We start from the raw sequence: 20,082 nt of genomic DNA on the forward strand, positions 1-20,082 counted from the left end.
TTGTTTCGCGGTCATATCTTGCAATGAAATAGGCGTCAGTGAGCAGTTCTTTACTTCGAAGCTGTTGCCTAGTTTACTTTACTCAGTTCGTTAAAATTCAACCGGTTTGCATGTATTCGTCGAACCCGTGTTTCGCATTTTGTCATCAGTAGTTGAAAAGCCATTTACAATGACTGAGTTTACTTAGAAAAAAAATACGAGCAAATAACAGTCCTTGTTCCCGTCACAAAAGGTGAACGATGAACTTCTTTTTTGGATGAATAACTCACAAAACCGCAAACTCCGGAACACGCTTTCCTGCACCGAACTTTCAATACGGACTCACTTATAGTAAAGATCGAGCCGACAGGATACCGTGAATAACAGATCGCTGTCCTTTGGCGGCAAAATAAAATACAAACATTGTAATAAGTAGAAAGAGAAATTCACTTTAGGAAAACTAAGCCAGTTTTTAACACTGAACTTTATATAACAGGCCCGGAAGATTATAGTATGGTATATGAAAAGGGTATTTTTTGCGATCTGGTTTTTCGCGAAATTCAACCTCTAGAGACAAGACAAAAAGCAAGTTTGACACCGGTTAATTCGCGAGAACATTTCTCGGGTTATTTACTGACTTTTTACGGTAACGTGCTCTAGAGTAAAAAACCCGGTTGGAGCCAAACTAGGATAAAAGCTGCTACGTTTTAGTTAATTGATTCTTTTCCTCAAGACTTTAAGTCATTTCCGTTATGAAAGAGGCGGTACACACATCAAGATATTAAAGTATTAAAACAAGAAGTTTGATAAAAAAAGTAACCTGCTCATTTCGCCGGAAAGCCCATCTTCTACGACGTCTGTATATTGTGCTCCTTCTCTGAAATCGTTAAATGTGGGGACGCCGGTTTCTTTGAGTTGTCACCTAGATATAAACATCTATATGAAACACAAAAGCCCTCTGTATAAGACACCTTATAACAGTCATTTTAGTGATAAAAAGGACATTTAACTCTACTCAAAAACCGTTGTTATGAACACTAGTATTAATTAAGTAATTTCACGTTTTTTTTTTTCAGTACCCAGACAACTGGCAAAAGAATTTGCAAGCATTTATTTTACTGAGGTTTTCCTTGACATCACCGCAAAAAAACATGCCGCCCGGATCGATATTTGATCAAAACTTTCCCGGTCAAAGCTGGCTGAGCAAGCTGTTTTCGATTGGTCAAAAATTTGGCGCGTCAAACTATTGCCCATCTGACTACGTAAACACCCGAACGGAATAATATCAATTCGTAGTTGATATGATATTGTTTAAGAGAAATTAGGTTATTTATAGGGCGGCTTACAAACTGACTTCTTTCGCAGTTCCTTCATAGTGTAAAAAACAAAAATACTGTGAAGAGAAAAGCTGGCTAAACTCAGTAAACCGAACTAAGTTTGGTGTTAACCACGGGCGTTGCAAAAAATTTGAAAACAGTTTGTTACCTCGAGGTCTTTGAAAGGTTCAATTTTTAGATCAAAGTCAGAAACTCTTTGTATTCGCTGCCCACTCGAGGAACTCAGCAAGAACAAAACAAATAATATAAAAGAGCAAACTTCCAGCCAGTAGGCCCTAAAGTTTACGCGACCATGTCGTCTTTAAAATCACTGAACTATGATTCCTTAACTGATTATTTACATAATTGAAATTTAATTGCTATCACTCAAAAGATGCGTTCATTGTTAACTATAGCTTAAATTTTCTTCTCGTTTTAAGGGTCAAGCCATCTCGCATCTGATATTCAGGAAATAACTGTGCTCCAATCACTGCGGGATGGAGCGATTATCCGAAAATACAAGATAAGATTTTTTTTGTTTAGAAACAAACCCAACCGTATACCGGAAACTGGTTCCCGCATTGCAATCTAAAACTTCTTAATGACTTTATGAACTTGAGGTATAAAAAAAACTGAAAGAAGACAAAAAACTTTACATTTGAAAAGCTTCTGACAATGAAAGATATACGTACATGGGGTAACGATAGCATAAACATTATTAATCATGAGAAAGTTTAGCGAGGCTGCTTTCCAGAGCAATATAAGGCGTTCAAAAGCTCAAATCATTATTTGTTATTTTTCCTTAATTTTTAACGTGATGTCCAAACATGTACAAAAGTCAGATTTATTGATGAATGTCGTTTAGAAGGAGTGAACAAGCGGGAAAAACACACAGGAGAGGGTAAATATCAAGCAATAACAAAGTCCATAATGGTAAAGAAACACTCGAAATGTTCGGCGACGACAAGTCTAAAAGCGGACTTAATTTATGCTTTCCTCAACCTAAACGCATAGGATGGTCTGTTAAATAAGGAGCGGGTTTGAGCAACAGAGAGGGAGATATGTTACAAAACGTTAAAGCGAACCTCCGGTTTGTTTGTTAGAACGTGGGCTTAACATGTATCATACTGCTGTTTTTGTGTAATTGGGGGCGTTCTCAATGGTTTCCTGCTAAAAATGCTGTCTATTTGGACAATTCATCGTTGGAGAGAATTAAACCTTGTTGAACAATATCCGGTATTTAGCAAGCTTTCAGTAACTAACTAAAAGCTAAGTACAGCCCTTCTAGGGGGGCAAACGATCCGTCGCTAATCTCTCTACTAAAGCCCTAAAACATTTACGATACGCGAGCAAACTAGCGACTTATTACCAAGATTAACTCTCTCTCAATTTCAAACATTCCGTTCTATCCACTGCGTTTTAGACAATCCAATATTTTGCATTCAGCGGGCACAAAGAAAAGCAATTGGATCGAGACAACTAAAAAAGTTATCATAGCCGCAAAGTTATTCTCATGAAAAAAGGACGCGCGTCAATGGGCTATTTTGAGTGGAGTTTCGACGGAACAGACAGTCCTTATCGCGTCATAGAGGGACCAAGGGGCTATGACTTTCAAAGCATCTGCCATTTCACTGATTTACGATCAAGGCTGTGTCGCTTTGAGCTAAGTGCTATCGGAAATGGCTGGGTAGTGTTGGTTAGGGCTCTTTTAGACGTCAAGGTGCCAACCGAGATTGGCGGCCCGAATTACACAATCTCTAAACTTAAAAGCCCTAACTGCACAATTATTAGGAAGACCTGCAGAGAGATCTAGCACCATGTGGTGATCGGCGGTGCAAACGGATGCACGAGGGGGGTAGGGAGATAGAAATAAACACCGTTTTTTATCCCACGCTGGAATGAACCGACTATAGAGAGTACGCAGAGCGCAATTCAAAACACCAATAAATTAAGAAAGAGGATACTGTGAAAAAAGACGTTTGATATAAAAAAATGAACCGTGTTTGTAAATGATGTGCTACCTACGCAAACAGAAAAGAAAAGTAGTTACAGCTCTTATTCTATTTCTTCGCCTGGGCATTCACACGCCTGCCCAGTGGCGCGAATTTGAATGGCCGTGTCAACTCAGGTGAAACGGGGGGCGGAGTTGTTTCGCATCCAACCGGCATATATATAAGGCCGAGTACGGACTGTTTCAGATAAGCTGACCACGGGTGCCGTACGCTTATACGTTGTCGAAAAACAAGAGCAACTCAGACTTGCCAAGAAGTAGCCTCTTGCCGCGGCTCTCGAATCGGATGTTTCGCTTCTTCAAAATGCGACTGGTCATTCTTGCCGCCATTCTAGCTGGAACTTACGGTAAGCCGATTTGGTATTTCTGCTTTAGGAAACTACAATGATTGTAACAAAAACCAAAAACTTTCCAAAGATTTTACAACGATCTAAGCGTGTTACAAAACAGCCTCTTGCCCGGAATTTTCGCTTCTTCAAAATGCGACTGGACTTTTTTTTACCGCCATTCTCACTAAAACTGTATGCAACTTACGGTAAACCGATTTGGTATTTCTGCTTTAAGAAAACTTCAACTGTAAAAAAACCGACAACTTTCAAAAGATTTTAAAAGATCTAAGCGTGTTACTATGGTATACTAGTTGACTTTTGACAGTATCTCGCCGAGGCATTACTTGCTGTCGTTACTTAGCTAATCTGGCTAATCTGAGCTGAAGATTCCGTGATAGAATGGAAAGGTTGTGTATGCTAATACCAGTTCTAAATCTCGTTTAATTTAAATAACCTTTATGCTATTTTCTTATTAATCTCTGCCCTTTAATCAGGCGTTAAGTCTTACCGAATTATAGAAAGGAAAAGAAGCCGAGACAGGAAAAGACTGCTTTCAAAACGGCACGAGGACCACCATGCTTTCACGAAAATGAATAGTGATATCCGGTATGTGGGTTCGAAGAGTGTGTTTTGCCTACATTTTACCGGTTTAAAGGGCGTGCGATCCCTTAAGATTCATGCATCCAAATTGGCGTGATGGATCAAGTCGACAAACAAGCCAGAACTTAGAATCAAAGTCAGCTATAAACGTTCTTTTTTAAAAGTAAATAAATAAGTAATTCGAAGGCGTAAAAACCAATCAAGTGCAATATTAAAGAGCTATGAAACTAGCAATATATATTTTCTTTAAAACAGCAAAAGATGTCTTCCTTTTCCTAATTGTATTTTCTGAAAATAAAAGTCTGTCCACCTCTGTTTTTCTTGACTTTCAACTGAGGAGTGTTTTCAGTGATTTTCAGAAGCAACAGATCAAACGGCCAATTTCAAAACGCGGAGTATATCGAGCAGAGCAGATAAATGCATGCAAAATATATTATTCAGAATGAACTAAAGTTGTGTAATCGCAGCTGAGCATTTAACTTTTACATTAAGACCATTTACTTTTCCACCGCAAAAGCGAAATATTGCCAGATGAATTATAAGATGTGGGCTAAAATTATCTTTTATTATGAAAGGAATTTGAATCCCTTTTAAGAGATATTTGACCAGCAATATACCAAAAGCAAAGATATAAACTAAAAATTCCAAGTAGTATTGGCTTCTTGGGTTTCTTGAGCAAAATATAGCTCTCCACTCGATATTGAAGAAGATATTAAACGAATTGAAACCTAGTTAATTGATAAGAATAACTTAAAAACTTTTTGTAACAGTTTCGGAATGCTGTAATTGTAAGAGAACTACAGAGAAGATAGACTGTTTTATATAACTAACAGAGCCTTGTCGACATCAAAACTGAAAACTCGCAAAACTTGAAGTACAAAGTTTGACTTTTCACTGTAAAATGCGGTGATTTCTCTCTTCGGCAAAAAAAGTCAAGAGAGTAATCTACATTAAAACTTCTTTTCTTGTCCCCGTTAGGGCAAATTCCTGATAATGGCGGCTTGGGACGATCTCTTTAAAGGGGTTCTGAACATTTCAGTCCGGTTTCTGGCTAGTTATGCCGGTTTGTTTAACCACAAAACTATACGACATTTCCTTAGCCTGGTGTTCAGTGTGCAATGTTGTACTCATATGTTATGAACTTCGCAAAAAGGAAACAAAATCACCGGTTAACAGTTTTAAAGTTATATGTAAAAAGTACTGATTACTCGAATAATCGCTTATTCAAAGTGCACTAAGTAATCGCTTAAGTTAATTTTACTTTCGTGTTTTGGTCTCCAGTCCTACCCTTACAAATATTTGCTCTCTTTCGATAATTACATATAAAGCTGGAAAATTTGTTTTGTTAATTCAAACTCGAGAAGCGGAGAACATTTGGTTGTTTAGCCATCGTTCATTTGTTTTAAACTGATATAACTTATTTCACACAGCCTATTACAAAACCCAAGACAAAACTGAATAGGTTTGACAGTCTCTCGAACCTTTCAGACACGCTTTTGAATGGACAGGTCATTTCAATCGAAACGAGGCCACTCAAAAACTCAATGTTTGCAAACAAAAAAGCCATTACACCCTCTTCAGTTCTTAGTTTTCAAAAGTATTTTTCTCTCAGTAAAGTTAAGTGAAGGGACGTGAAGCATTGACGAAAACAAATTAAATATTTTAGCCTTTGATATTTTTAAGCTTTTAGTTACTTCGATGACAGTCCGCTCAATTGTGACGACAAAAAATAGGTTTTACTTTTGATTCTGTGCGAACTGAACACGAACTTAACGAAGATCTATACTGTTTAATACAACAATTGAATTCCTTTCTGGAGAACCTTTGCTTTCGATTCAGTACAAAAAAAGCACATCTGTTTTTTTTTTTTTTCATTTTGACTAAGAGCGCCTTTGCGAAATTGCAAACGTAAAATATCTGCTCTTCTATTGAGAGTTTTCCAAGTAGAAGTAGAGACACATTGTCTGCTAATCTTGATAGACATATCTTACGCCTTAAGAAACTAAAACATCGGTTCTGTAAAAGGGGAAGTACTTATAATTCAATTATTACTTTTCTTCGCGCTGCCGAGCTTTCCATTGAAAACGTTATGTTACTTTGAATTTCGTCTGAGTGAAGTATACTTTTAATACTAAACATAAAGGAAATTGAAGATCATCGCAATATAGGGAAGATGTCATAATGAGCCTAAGAAATATGAAATATTACTCAACGGTGCTGATATGAGTTAGCAAAAATAATATCCCTCACCGCAAAATACGTAACAAAGCTTTAGCCTTTAATAGCGGGTTACACAACAATAGTCCAAAGTGGTACATTGTCCAAAAATCGCCCGCACTGAAACTGTTTTGAGCATTTCCTTGAGAAGAAGAATGGATGATAATCAACAACTTTTTATTCGTTCAAAAACACCCAATACCATACATTAACGATTTATCTGTTCTGGTGGTATGGCGACTAAAATAAGGTCTGTTATTGTGGCCGGCCTAATTTGAGTAAGCTAGGAAGTTTAATAACAGTATCGGGCCTAAAATTTGCGACTACGATGACAAAACACAGCGAGTTCTTAGTTTTTTCAACACAACAGACAATCCGGATGTGAATAAGCACAATTCCACAGGATCTTTTACTAAAGGAAGGCTAAAACAAATTGATCGACATTTTTATCCCTTTATCTGAAAATTTCGAAGCATTCCCGAATTTGTAAATTCCTTTTGACGTTTTGAGATTCCTGGCTGACAACAATTTTTGAGGAAAACTCTACATTCTCAACGCATCTTGTCAACAGAAAAAAGCTTAAGAGAGCAAAAACTGACAAAGTTGTGAGAAACATATGTCTCTATCGACTGTCGGCTCTGATTCAACGAAGTTTTAATTAAAAAATATGACATGTAATTTATTGACTATGGCAGGTTAAGTGGTTGACCATTTGTGGAAGTCGGGAAGCAGAGGTTTAGTCCGCGGTAAAAGGTTGTAGTAGCTAAGACGTGGCTTGGTTCGTAAACAGGAAACGGGCGTATAATTGTAACCAAAACAGTTGCAGTTTATGTCTTAATATGGTAAGGTCTGAACTCAACTTGCCGTATTGAGATATAAAAGATTGAATTGAAACAAGCAAAAATTGTGTACAGTATATTATGTTTGTATTTTTATACGCTCAATCTACAAGAAATTACGTCGAAAGTTCATATTGGTCATATCATGGCAGTGGCAAACACTAGCTTGAAAAAGTTAAAAAATCTGTGAGAGCAAAATAGCCGGCAACTTGTTGCTAAATCACTGTGTGAAAATCAAATGAGTAGTCTAAATTTAAAATAGGGAACATTTATCTCAAAGTTTTTCCCTTTTGCCTAATAGTCTGAAGACACAACATCGTCGGGGAGATAAAAATCTTTCGTCAAAATATAACTCAAAAGTTAAAACACTTTACCGTAAAAGAATTAGGAAAACAACAACTCTGCATTTTGGTACTACAACGTGAAATTTGCGGATTTAGGTTTCTGGGAAACTGCCCACCTACCCCTCCCCTAGGCCATCATTTTGCCCTAAGTGAGAAATAATTGTTAATGTTAGCAGAGGGGAGGGGTAGGTGGGTAGTTTCCTAGAAACCTAAATTGATCAAAATTTGCTACGGTCACGTTTAGAGGACGACGCCTATTTTTAGAATTCAGCCCTTCATAATTCAACACCAAGAAATTTCTACATACGACGAAATGAGCGCGAATTTGGAATAAGAGCGTTTAAAAGACAGGGAACGCCGTCGGCGTCCATGTTTCTATAGGCCGGACTTCATGAAAGTAGGACGGCGACAGCGACGACAACGGGAACGGGAACGGCAACAGCACGCGCAGCACGCGCAGCACGCTTTTTTGTAAATTTCGTCGCTCTCCTTGCACAACTACGACGTAAAATGACTAAATTCTAGGTTGACTTGAGAACGGGAATGGCAAGGCGATAAATTTTACTACATTTGTCTGAGATCGGACGCGGTCACCTCTCTTCAGCTAGCTCCAACCTAAATTTCCTTCTTTTAAGTGGGACGTGCAGCAAGGAGACCCAAGGTGTGACCTCCTTTAATTAAATGACGTTCTTTCAAGCAGACATTAACCATTCAGAAGTCGAGGACAGTTTCCAGCTGGCTTCTGATTGGATTAAATCTGTAGGAAAGAATATGAATAAACCAAAAGCGGACACACTTGGGCTCCTTGCTATAAGACTTGAAATAAAGTTGCGAAAGTGTCTGAAAGTACGCGAACTCTATTTTCAGCTACGATTTCATTGGCGTCACCCTCGTGGGACCGTAAGGTCCCTAATCTATCAATGTACAAGGTCCGAAGACTCAATACTAAGGGGTATAACTGACTGACATGCACATTTAGGAAAAAACACAAGATAATTACGAACAAACAGCACCATGTGAAAGTACTGCTAATAAAGTTATATTCAACATGAGGTATTTGTCCATAGATTGAAGAGTTATATCTGTATTGTGGGTCTCTATAATTGACTTTAGAACAAAAAATAAACAGAAACGAACACACCGTTACGTCACTTCAGTCGTTAGAGCGGATATCTTAAATACCAGTCGCTAAACGATCTTTGTTCTGAAATTTTTTACCTAGATAATGCACCCCTAATAAATTAGGAATTTATCAACAGCATGTCAGCACCACTAAGTATTTCGAGTTATCTTTTGATCGAAAAAAGTTGAACAGTATCTGAAGAATTAACGCAGTTGGCCAATATTTCATCCATACTAAGGCTTTTATCCATTAAGGATAGGCAGACTTACATATTAAGAACAGGAAAAAAGATTTCGCTTCCAAACTATTAATAGCATCTTATATAGTTTTGTCGCTTTTCTCGCTGAACTTCCTTTTTGATGTCTTGGCACCCAACGTGATCACTTGTTACAGTTATATTCTCAAGCTGTGAGGTTTCTAATGAGCGGGAAACTTATTGTTGTTAATTTCCGCCCTTGAGAGATCTTGTAATTATTGTTGTAATTAATGATTATCTTAAATTGTTAGAATTTCCGCTCTGAAAGTGCAGTCCGCCACCAACTGGGAAAGAGCCAAGAATAGTGAAAAAGCACACTTGTGCAGCTCGCGCGTCTTCTAACCAATCAGAAAGCAGATGGCTCGTTTCATCCAATCACGTAGCGATATTTTGCGATCTCTTCCGGAGCCTTATTGATGCTCGTTTGGTGATTTGGTTTAGATTGTACTACAGGAAAGAGCTCTATTAAAATTTCACTTAGTCTTTCTGAGAAATATTAAGACTTGAAAAGTTCGTTGAAGTTTAAACTGGTAGAAATTTCGTTCGCAAAAGTAGGCAATAAGATATTACTACTTAATATGCTGTACAAGGTTGTTTTAACTATCTATTTTATAGATGAAATCATACAGTGTGACCATTCAAATGAAAGCTACTGAGCAGTACTTTCCCGTGGTACTGTTTATTATGCTCTACAAGGTGGTTCTAACTTTTGAGTCTGTGGATGAAATCCTGTAGTGTAACCATTCAAATAAAAGCTACTGAGCTGTAAGTTACTGTAGTGCTGTTTATGACGCTGCACAAGCTGGTTCTTGCGTTGGAGTCTAAGGATGAAATCCCCACGCTGTGACTTTTCATATGAAAACGATTTAAACACACATTTTAGGCTCCTGCCGATAATTCTCATGTGCAAAGCAGTTAGCTGTTTCTCAGCCAGTGGCCAATACCCTATGAATTTTACACAATAATTTTTCTATTCCATATTGACCTTCGTCCTTATCGCACATTTGCAGACAAAGTAAATCTCAGCATCTTTCTTCAATCAGTGATACATCGCCCAATACGATTACGCTTTTTTTAACCATTGAACTTGAAAGTGATGTCCCCTATTGGCCGCGGATGATTTTGTGATGTTGGCTTCCGAAAGCAAAAGAGGCAAACGCATGCATATTGTAATTTGTTTATCTTTAGTAAAAAAATGAAGAAGGTTTCAAAGAATTACAATAGCAAAAAGCAGTTACTTTAACTGTCTCCGCTTCAAATGGCCTTCCCTGCAGGTAGCCCATGCTCGGTATTAGAACGCCAAAGAGCACAATACCGCATGCTCGGGTAACGTTGCATAAAGTGCGGATAATTAGATTTGTGTGGGAAAATTTACTGTATGATTCTCAGAACCTCTTTGGTTCATTGCTGTTTTCCCAAACAGCGAGCGACAAAACGTGTAGAATAGCCAAAGAAAACCCGCGCTAAAGTAAGTTAAGCTTATGCAAGTTCCATATCGATGCCTATATTTCAGCCTTTTTGAGAACAATAGTGAACTTTCATACAACCTTATAAATTGTACGTATGCTACTTTTTCGACTTCTCTTCACCCTATCCCTCACTAGAGAGCTTTTTCAAAGATTATTCAGCAACGAACGTATCGATGACCCAACCACAAGAGACTTAAAAAAAGTCTAAGTATTGTTTTACTAAGAGCTCAAATCCCGAGGTTGGGTTGCCTGTGACTTCTTCATTCGTTTGTTAGTGCGCGCAAAACATTTCCTGTCATATTGAGCCGATGAGCTGACGAAAGCAATAAGAAATCGTCCCTGCAATGCCTGCATAAAGCTTCCAAGGTTATCAAATATTAATATTGATAGAATCCATTTTTAGAGTTATCTTCAACTTGCCGCGTGTTGGTAATACAAATTGGATAAGTTTAACGTTGTCTCACCTTAAGAAGCTGCCAAGTCAGTAACAATTCAAGAGGAGGGGAAAATGTCTATAAAAACCAACAAGACCACTGCTAAAGGAGTTTTTTCCATTAGTCTCACGCTAAAAACTAAATTGTTGCCTTTCCTGCGTTGTACAAGGCAGTTCAAAAACTGTTCAAAGTTAAGAGTATGTCGATGAAATCCTATAGTTGGACCATTCAAATGGGGGTTATATACTAAGTAGTATTTTCCTTTTGTACTGTTTCTTAGGCTGTTTAAAGTGAGGTGGTTCTACTTTATTATTTTTTGGATGAAATCCTAAAGTGTGACTCTTAGGTGAACGCTACCAAGTATTATTTTCCTGTGGTACTTTTTCTTATCCTGTACAAGGTGGTTCTAACTTTTGAGTCTGTGGATGAAATCCTGCAGTGTGACCATTCAAGTGAAAGCTACTAAGCAGTGCTTTCCTGTGGTACTGTTTCTTATGCTGTACAAGGTGGTTCTAACTTTTGAGTCTGTGGACGAAATACTAAATTGTGATCATTTAAACGAAAGCTACTGAGGAGTACTTTCCTGTGGTACCACACATTAACGTGATTCGTTGTTTAACAAGATGGTTTTAAATGTGAGTTTGAGATTGAAAGTACGGGAATTCAATCACAGAGGCATGGCTGGTAAACCTTTATTCAGTTTGGTGTTGTATTGTAATTTATCTGTGGTGATAAATTAGGTTTGGGGTGCGGCTGTTTTTGTTTAGAGTTTAAACAATTTAATCACTACTTTTCTAGGTTTGGACGACTCTTTTACCATCACCACCGATGAGGACGAGCCTGTCACGTTCGACTTTTTAAAATACTACAAAGCTTCAGACAAGCTCGCTCATAAGGTTATAATTGATGAACAACCTAAACATGGAGCATTTGCCTGCGCGCCAGATGGGAACCTTAACATTCAAAACGAAATGTGTGATGCCCAAGCGACGTACGTACCAAATCAGGATTTCTCGGGTGAGGACGTTTTCATGTATTCGTACCTCTACGAAAACCTTACGACAACAACCGATGGTAAGCTCCAAGGTCGGATCGTGGTCCGACCGAAGCCTGATGTCATTATGGCGCATTCCGATGAAATCACCATGTCAGCTGATGATGGTCACGTGCATATCCCAGTGTTGAAGAATGATTACAGTAAAGATAGGTCAGCGGTTTGTATAGACACAGAGGAGAAGCCCTTCTCTGAGGGAAATCAGGTAATTATTGATTTTTATTGATTTTGTTGCACATTTAGTGGTGCTATCCTTTTTCTTTGTAGTATATCCAGCAAAGTTTAGGTCAGAAAACATTTCCAATGATATAACTGCTTTCATATATTCCCTGTGATGTTGTCGGCAGAATTGGGGGTTAACTTAGGAATAACTCCGGTCTACATGGGATATTTTGGTGATACTTCAGCTTAACTTAAAGTCTTTGAAATACTCTCTGTCAGCATCCAGGAGGACACTAAACACTTAATAACTGTTCCCGAGGGAAACAGTTAACTTTGTTTAACGAGAATCTCAATGTTTCCCGAGGCGGAGCCGAGGGAAACAAAATTAACTGTTTCCCGAGGGACCAGTGATTTGTTATGTAGCTGGAAATTTCATTGAACCTCGCTGTAACGGCGGTTGTCGGTCAACATTCACGTGTCACAGTGCACTGTTACCCTCTGACGTCATAGATTTTGCAATGTTGCCCGCTCAGAGATTTTGGTGGGAAACAGTTTCATTGTTAGATGTCATGTGACCTGGAATTAACCAATGAGAGCGAGCGCTGTTGGGAAAAAAATTTCAGCTATTTAACAAAAGTATATATTGAGTGAAAAACACGTCCAACGTAATGGGGACCCCTGTTAGTGTTCTCTCTCTAGTAATAGAGACCTTTAGATTCTAAGACAAGGAAAACTACGAGGACGAGATATTCTCAATACTAAGTAGTGCACACGGGTGAACCAGCGTCATTTTGGCGGGAAAACGTGATAGCCGTCGTCACTCTACAATGGGTTTTAGCGAGAATGTGGTAGTAGTGGGAACAAGTTATTAAATGTTAGAGGTTTTATCATTTTGTGCTCGGGAGAGGGCGTAACCTCCTTCATGACAAATAACCTTGCGAACTTTCCTAGTGAAAAAACGTACTAGGAAGCTTTCAGGGATGACAATTCTTTGAGAATACTCAAAAAAATATATAAATAAACAATTAAAGTGAAATCTCGTTCTGGAATCGCTAAAGGTCTTTGACGAGCCAAAAAGGGGCCCATTCATGTACAACCTTTTTTTTTTTTCGACCTCATGTATTTTAAGCAGGACATTTACATAAGCCACTGTTTACTTTTACCATATTACAGGTGAGGTTTGAAGACATAGCTGAAAAGCTTGGCATGACAGCGATCCAACAGAAACCACCTAAGGCTCCAGAATGCCTGTTTGACCAGTATGATCCAAACCTGAAAATCTGGATTCCCGGATCATTCTGTATTGTGGAGCTCAGCTCGGGCGCGGCAGCAACCGCTGACTACGACGGTGACGGGCTCACAGATATTTACTACGCTCGTGCAGATGGCCCTGATCAGCTATGGCGTAACCTTGGTAACGGGACTTTCAAAGACTTCACCGCCGAGGCAAATTTGAGCTCTACCGCTTTTCACCGCTCATCAGCAGTTGCGTGGGTAGACATCGACAACGACGGTGATTTGGACTTGTATATAGGTACTATGGCCGAGAGCAGATTTTATCTGTACGTAAACGATGGCATGGGCCATTATACAGAGGAAGCCGAAGAGAGGGGCCTTGCACTACATCCTACGATAGCACCCTATAAAACAAGTACCATGACCATTGCCGTTGGGGACTATGACAAAGACGGATGGCTGGATCTTTACACCACCGAATGGTTACCTCATCTTGATCTCAGCTTCGACTACAACAACGCCTCGCACTCACTTTCCCGCCTTCTTAGAAACCTGGGCGCGCAAGGAAAGCCGGGACACTTCGAAGATGTAACTGCACGCGCTGGACTGGGGAAGACCAAGGAACCAACCGTGGCGGCGGACAAGTTTGGTGGAGTTGATGTGAGGTATTATGGTGTAATGAACACAGGCTTGCTCAAGGATATCATTCCAGGACCCTTTAAGTTGGCTGCCATGTTCACTGATTTGGACAACGATGGTAAGCGATTCGGGGAGTCTTTAACTTTTAGAGTCAATTGTACGGATATATAAAATGGAACCATTATTTAATACCCGTTCCCTCGCCCCCGCCCCTCGGTTGAGGACTAACGGAGTTCTTCAGGGTTAGGTGATAGAAATTGAGAATTTCTTTAGGGGGAAGAGTGAAAAAAATGGAAATTCTTTAGAGGTGAAGCTTTAATTTACAGGAAATTTTTCCGGGGTAGACCCATATTCTTCAGGTGGTAGACCTATATTCTTCTGGGATAGACGCATATTTGATGGAAGTCTTCAGGGGTGAATGCAATTTTATTTAATCCTCAGGGGTAAGAAGAAAAGGCAAGTTCTCAATGAGAGGACAGAGGCGGATCCAGGATTTTTTTTAGGAGGGGGTGCACTCGTCTCTTGCTCTACTTCAACACCAATAAACCACAGTTTTGTTTTTTGCAGAATACCAGTTGTATTAGAAAACCGCAGGTCATCGCAGGGAAGGGGGGGGGGGTGCGCACCCCCTGCACCCTCCCCCTAGATCCGCCCCTGGAGGATACGGATATTAAATGCTATAGCCCTTTAGGGCAGAGCTTCTGAATGGCGCTTGATTTGTTTTCACTAATTGCAAAGTTAAAATTTAGTCACCATAAAATATTCTTGGCACTCTATGCATGGCTACGAAATTGTTGTTTGTCAACGTCCTGACCTAATTGATTCCTTTTACGTGTTTTCGTTAAATCGTTTTTATTCCTTTCGACTTCGGTTTATCAAATTGGTCTCAAAAGCCAACTTATCGATTCTAACGGCAGGGAAAAACAATAACGCAAAAGTGCCGTTGATAATCTGTGTAAAGACTTTCCGTTTCAACCCTCCTAAGTGCTGAACAGTTTGACTGGATGGGTGGGGTGCGGGCGAAACTACCATGTGAAAGAGCAGAGGATGCTAGTGGGAAAATTGAAGTTAAACACCACTGCCGGAGAACAATCGGTACTCAGCTCAAGCTTTTTTTTTACCCCTAAAAGATATTATTTATTGTCTCAACAGGTTACCAAGACATAATAGTTGCAGGAGACTTCAGAACAAGCGCTATTTACTGGAACAATGGAGATGGCACCTTTACAGAGGGGACTGAGGAAAGCGGCGTGGGAACGGACGAAAATGGTATGGGTTCGACTGTGGGTGATTATGACCTGGACGGGCGGTTGGACTGGTTTGTGGGCAGCATTTACATGTCACAGGAACAGATGGAGCCATTCAGGGAAGTGTACCTCGGCGGGGGATTCATATTTGGCAATACTGGGAACAGGCTTTTCAGGTTTGTAGTTGCGCCGACCAATCACAACAGTCACAAACAATCCTACTAGCCACTCACAACACAAGGCAAACATAAGAAGGGTCTTTAAGTGCGGGTAAAGGCGTGTGAATGGGTGAACTCTGATTGATTAACAAAATAGCGCGAAAGCTGTTTAGTCAATCCTTTCACAGAGTAACAATCAATTAAGAATGCTCTTAAATCAACACACTACGACCTACTAAACTAAACAGTTACGACAATGAACAGAGATATGGAAAAACCATACTGACGATGACGTCAACGGTTTTTTTCCGGTGGTCGACTTATTACAGTACAAAAACATGTCTGTAAACAGTGTGTTTCTCCAAGAAAAGTTACCGTATCAAAGTAAGAATCGATCAATTCTGTAAAACCAGCGTCATATTGGTTTATCAGGCAAAATTCTAACAAAAAATTCCAATCAACTGCGTTTAGAAAAGATAGTCGGTCATTAAGAAGAGAGAAAATAACCCCTAGCATTTCGTAAGAGTCATTAACCCTTCAAGTCCCAATAGTGACCAACAGCAATTTTCTCCTAACAATGTCCATACATTGTCAAGAGATAAGGTTGTAAGAATATAAAAAATGATCACGAAAGAGAAAATGCCTTGATGTTTTATTAAATTCTCTCAACTAATTCCATAAAGAAATGTATGGAGATCAGTTTGGAGAATTTGTATGTGGATACTGGGGCTTAATTAAGTTGTGTACATTAGTTATCAGTTGTACCCTATCTAAAGCGATGAATTCCACTGAAACAAGGTTATTGCTTTCACAGGAATGAAGGTGGTCGTAAATTTTCAGATCAGACCGACTCGGCCGGGGTAAGGTTCGGTAATTGGGCCTGGGGAGCAGCGTTATTCGACTACGACAACGATGGAGACCTGGATCTAGTTCACACCAACGGTTTTGATGACCCGGATGTTACTGACACTGATTTCCTGCACCACACTCCCACGCGTCTCTATGATAACATGTTTTTCGAGGACGATAACGGTACAGCTCGATTTGAGGAAACAGGGTTCAACAAAGGCATCACCGACGTGTTTGACGGTCGCGGCGTTATCATCTTCGACTATGAGGAAGATGGCGACTTGGATGTTTTCATCGCCAATAATGCTAACCGTCCTGTGTTGTATCGCAACATCGGAAACAACAAAAACGACTACATTCGAGTGAAAGTTCTTGAAGCCAACTGCGACAGAGAAAGCGTTGGAGCTCTTGTCTTTCTGTATTCGCCGCGCCTGGAGAAAGAAATCATACGGGAAGTTGGAAGCGCAACCGGGTTCTCGGCACAGGGTGAGTACGTGGCACACTTCGGGTTGGGTTCGGAAACCGAAGATACTTTCCGAGTCCGTGTCTACTGGCCAGTAACCAACAACACTCGAATCATTTACAATGTGCCTCGGCGATCATCAATAACAGTTCGGGACATCTGGGGACATCGGAGTGCTGTTGAAGAGACCAAGTCTCCCAGCGAGTCAGTTCCAAGCTGCTCCCGGTTGCTAGTGAAGGAGGTGACAAGGGCTCCACCGCATGGTCAGGTGGTGGTAGGACCCAAGCACGTGAGTTATTATCCTGATGCAGATTTTCACGGTGAAGACAGCTTCAATTATGCTGTGGGCGACGGAGTGAGCTCAGCTATTGCTACTGTCAACATTAAGGTATGAAAAACTATGAAAGTTGTCTTCTCCAATTCCAGTTCACTTAATGATTCATAAAGGGAGAACAAAGGAGGTTTAATTATTTAAACTCTCTATCCTTTATTCTTTCGCTGGATAAAGAGCAGGAAAAGGGCCATGGAAGGCGTGAATGAATTCTTAAAAAAATGGACGTTAGGTAGGTAGGTAAGCAATGATTAATATATTTAAAATTTTCAGGTCAAAGGAGAAACAAGCTAGCCCCAACAACACTCGGCTGGTTTCCATGGAGGGCGTGTCTACACATAAAAGCCATATATATATATTCTAAGGGGATGGGTTAGAGAGGAGTTGCACATGTCCTCGGATGCCTATTCCCAACAATAGCTCATTCCATAAAGTACATTCATTGAATTAAATGTATTTCAAATATGCATTTCAGGTCAACAAAGTCGACAGACCCCTGCCCTCCCCTGAACAGTTATCAGAGAAATTTGCGCGCTTGGATGCCGTTAACAACAACCCCCTCCACCCTGAGTGGGGCAAGCCACTTATGCCTCTACTGCGCCTGCTCCCTCCAGCATACGATGATGGCTTTGACGCGCCTGCAGGATCCAACAGATCAAGTCCGCGGCTTATTTCCAATGTTGTTTGTGATCAGCGAATGGATGTCTTCAGCAAAGTCGGCTTGAACGACTTCCACATGCACTTCGGCCAAATGTTGGCCCATGATACCGACTTTGCAACACCGTACGCAAATTTCCTTACCACTGATAACCTAGGTATCCCTATTCCCGAGGGAGACCCGTGGTTTGACCCGCACGGCTCGGGTAAAGAAATCATGCGATTCAGACGATCTGGAATCATTCAGACCAGCGGAAAACTCCACGGAAGACCACGCGAACAGGTAATTCTTACTACAAAATGACCTTTTCTGTCAAATAATATACAGGGTCGCGTTATTTTCTCTAAGGACTTGGGCGACTCGTTTTAGGTCTACCAACACGTAGAAAGGGTAAGAAACCACGTAACTGGTTAAATAAAACACTTTAGTTAAGCAGAAGAACACAATTAAAGCAAAGTGAAGAGTTCAACTTGAGCCCGCCTAAACGAATACCACAGTCACAGCTCTGGCAAATCACAAAGCAAAAAAATGATAACCAGTGTACCAATTACATTACGAAGCAAGTCCACGTAGCGGAGCTTAAAGCAGCAAGAAAGAGGCAAGTCATGATTGGTTAATTGTTTTGTTCTTAGTTCTGATTGGCTGAAAAAAAAAACCCGGGATTTTTCATGGAATCACAAGGTAAACTAAAACACCCACAGAAGTAAACGGACGTAAGATCACAGCTAGCATGGATTTACAGTGAATGGTAAACTACCCTAACTACAAACGGGGTTTGACCGTTAGGAGGTCTAACGTCTATGCCACGCTGATGAGCCCCAATAAAGGCGAAAAGAGCTGTTGATGGCTGCCACTGCCCGGGTGATATGGCTGAGCGAATGCGTGACGTAACTGCTGTTAAGTTTCTTACGCTAACTAGAAGGTTTTTTGTTTCTTAGGTGAACAAGGTGACAGCCTTTATTGATTTGTCATTGGTATACGGTTGTGATGAATGTCGAGCCTTGGCTTTACGAACCATGGAAAAAGGAAAATTGAAACACCAGTCAAGCGACATCCTCGACTTCAACACCAAAGAGGTCACCAACCTTAACCTCCTCAACGGACCACGTGACAAAATGCTGGTGTCAGGTGACAACCGAGTCAACGTGCAACCTGGCCTCATTGCTCTGCACACCCTGTGGTCACGTGAACACAACCGCATCTGTGACGAGCTCCTGCAGCAGCCTGGGAACGAGAACATGGACGACGAGACATTGTTCAACCACGCGCGGACTTTGGCCCGTGCTAAATGGCAGAGGATAGTCTGGAACGAGTTCTTGCCCACAGTTATCGGGCGGGCGGAATATGAGAAGCTCGGGGAATATAAGGGCTACAACTCATCTATCGAGGTCGGCATCTTTAACGAATTTGGGACAGCGGCGTTCAGGTTTGGCCATAGTCAAGTGGGTAATATCATGCCACGATTGGACGAGAACTGGACCATGATCGGTAACGGACATTTGTCCTTGCGTGACGCATACTTTAGCCCAGGCCGCGTGATTCGTGAGGGAGGAATAGAGCCGCTGATCAGAGGTATGATGGTACAGAAGGCCCAGGAAGTTGATCTGAAGTTTTCGGACTCAGTGCGTAACTTTCTGTTTGGAACTAACACGATGGGGCTCGACTTGGTTGCCATTAACATCCAAAGAGGCAGAGACCACGGTCTACCGGATTATAACACCGTGCGGGAAGGAGTAGGCTTGCCCAAACGCAAATCATTCGCTGAAATAACTCCTGACAAGATGATGCAAGAGAAGCTCCAAAGCGTATACTCGAGCGTTGATGATGTTGACCTTTGGATCGGCGGTCTAGCTGAGCCACATGTTGATGGGGGATGTGTCGGGGAAACATTCGCTCGCATCATCGCTCTTCAGTATCGTGTTTTGCGAGACGGAGATCGTTTCTGGTACGAAAACACAGACACCGCCTTGTACCAGTTGAAGGACAGGCTCAATTTACCGACTAAAGGTACCACAATGGTAGAGGTGCTTTATAGGAACACTGGAATAAAGTGGAAGAAATCTCCTTTCTTTGTTAGAGATATAAAGTAATCAGCGAAAATCCCAGATGAAAGCTGAAACTGTGCAAAACCATCGAACTGAGTTTATCACGAGGACAGTCAATGCTACTGGCGTGGTGATCACATGTGTTACACTAGCAAACGTGATTCTTTTTGGGGACCTCAAAAACTAAGACCAAATTGCGGACTATTTTTGTCATCGATTACCACTCTATCGCTTGCAACCTAGTGAAAACTACTTTGTCGGCATCGGAAGCAGAAGCGAAAAAAAAAAATCACTTTTGCACTTTTTGTAGCCGATTTAGTTCT

The 20,082-nt window shown here is 40.6% G+C and overlaps 1 protein-coding gene and 1 pseudogene across 1 annotated transcript in view; both read left to right on the forward strand.

Moving 5' to 3' along the window:
• LOC140924802 (uncharacterized) overlaps window positions 1-20,082 on the forward strand; it is a 451,675-nt pseudogene that overhangs the window by 394,018 nt on the left and 37,575 nt on the right.
• Window positions 3,509-20,082, forward strand: part of LOC140924807 (uncharacterized) — a 17,802-nt gene continuing 1,228 nt past the window's right edge. Inside the window, exons 1-7 of the mRNA XM_073374812.1 lie at window positions 3,509-3,653; window positions 11,716-12,176; window positions 13,307-14,126; window positions 15,161-15,431; window positions 16,228-17,113; window positions 17,532-17,996; window positions 18,653-20,082. The exon at window positions 18,653-20,082 is cut by the window's right edge and continues 1,228 nt beyond it. Of these exons, the coding sequence (XP_073230913.1) occupies window positions 3,593-3,653; window positions 11,716-12,176; window positions 13,307-14,126; window positions 15,161-15,431; window positions 16,228-17,113; window positions 17,532-17,996; window positions 18,653-19,804 (4,116 nt within the window). The 5' untranslated portion in view covers window positions 3,509-3,592 and the 3' untranslated portion in view covers window positions 19,805-20,082. The remainder of the gene's footprint in view (window positions 3,654-11,715; window positions 12,177-13,306; window positions 14,127-15,160; window positions 15,432-16,227; window positions 17,114-17,531; window positions 17,997-18,652) is intronic.

This window comes from Porites lutea, chromosome 14 (genome assembly GCF_958299795.1).
Source record: "Porites lutea chromosome 14, jaPorLute2.1, whole genome shotgun sequence".
NCBI classification, from domain to species: Eukaryota; Metazoa; Cnidaria; class Anthozoa; order Scleractinia; family Poritidae; genus Porites; species Porites lutea.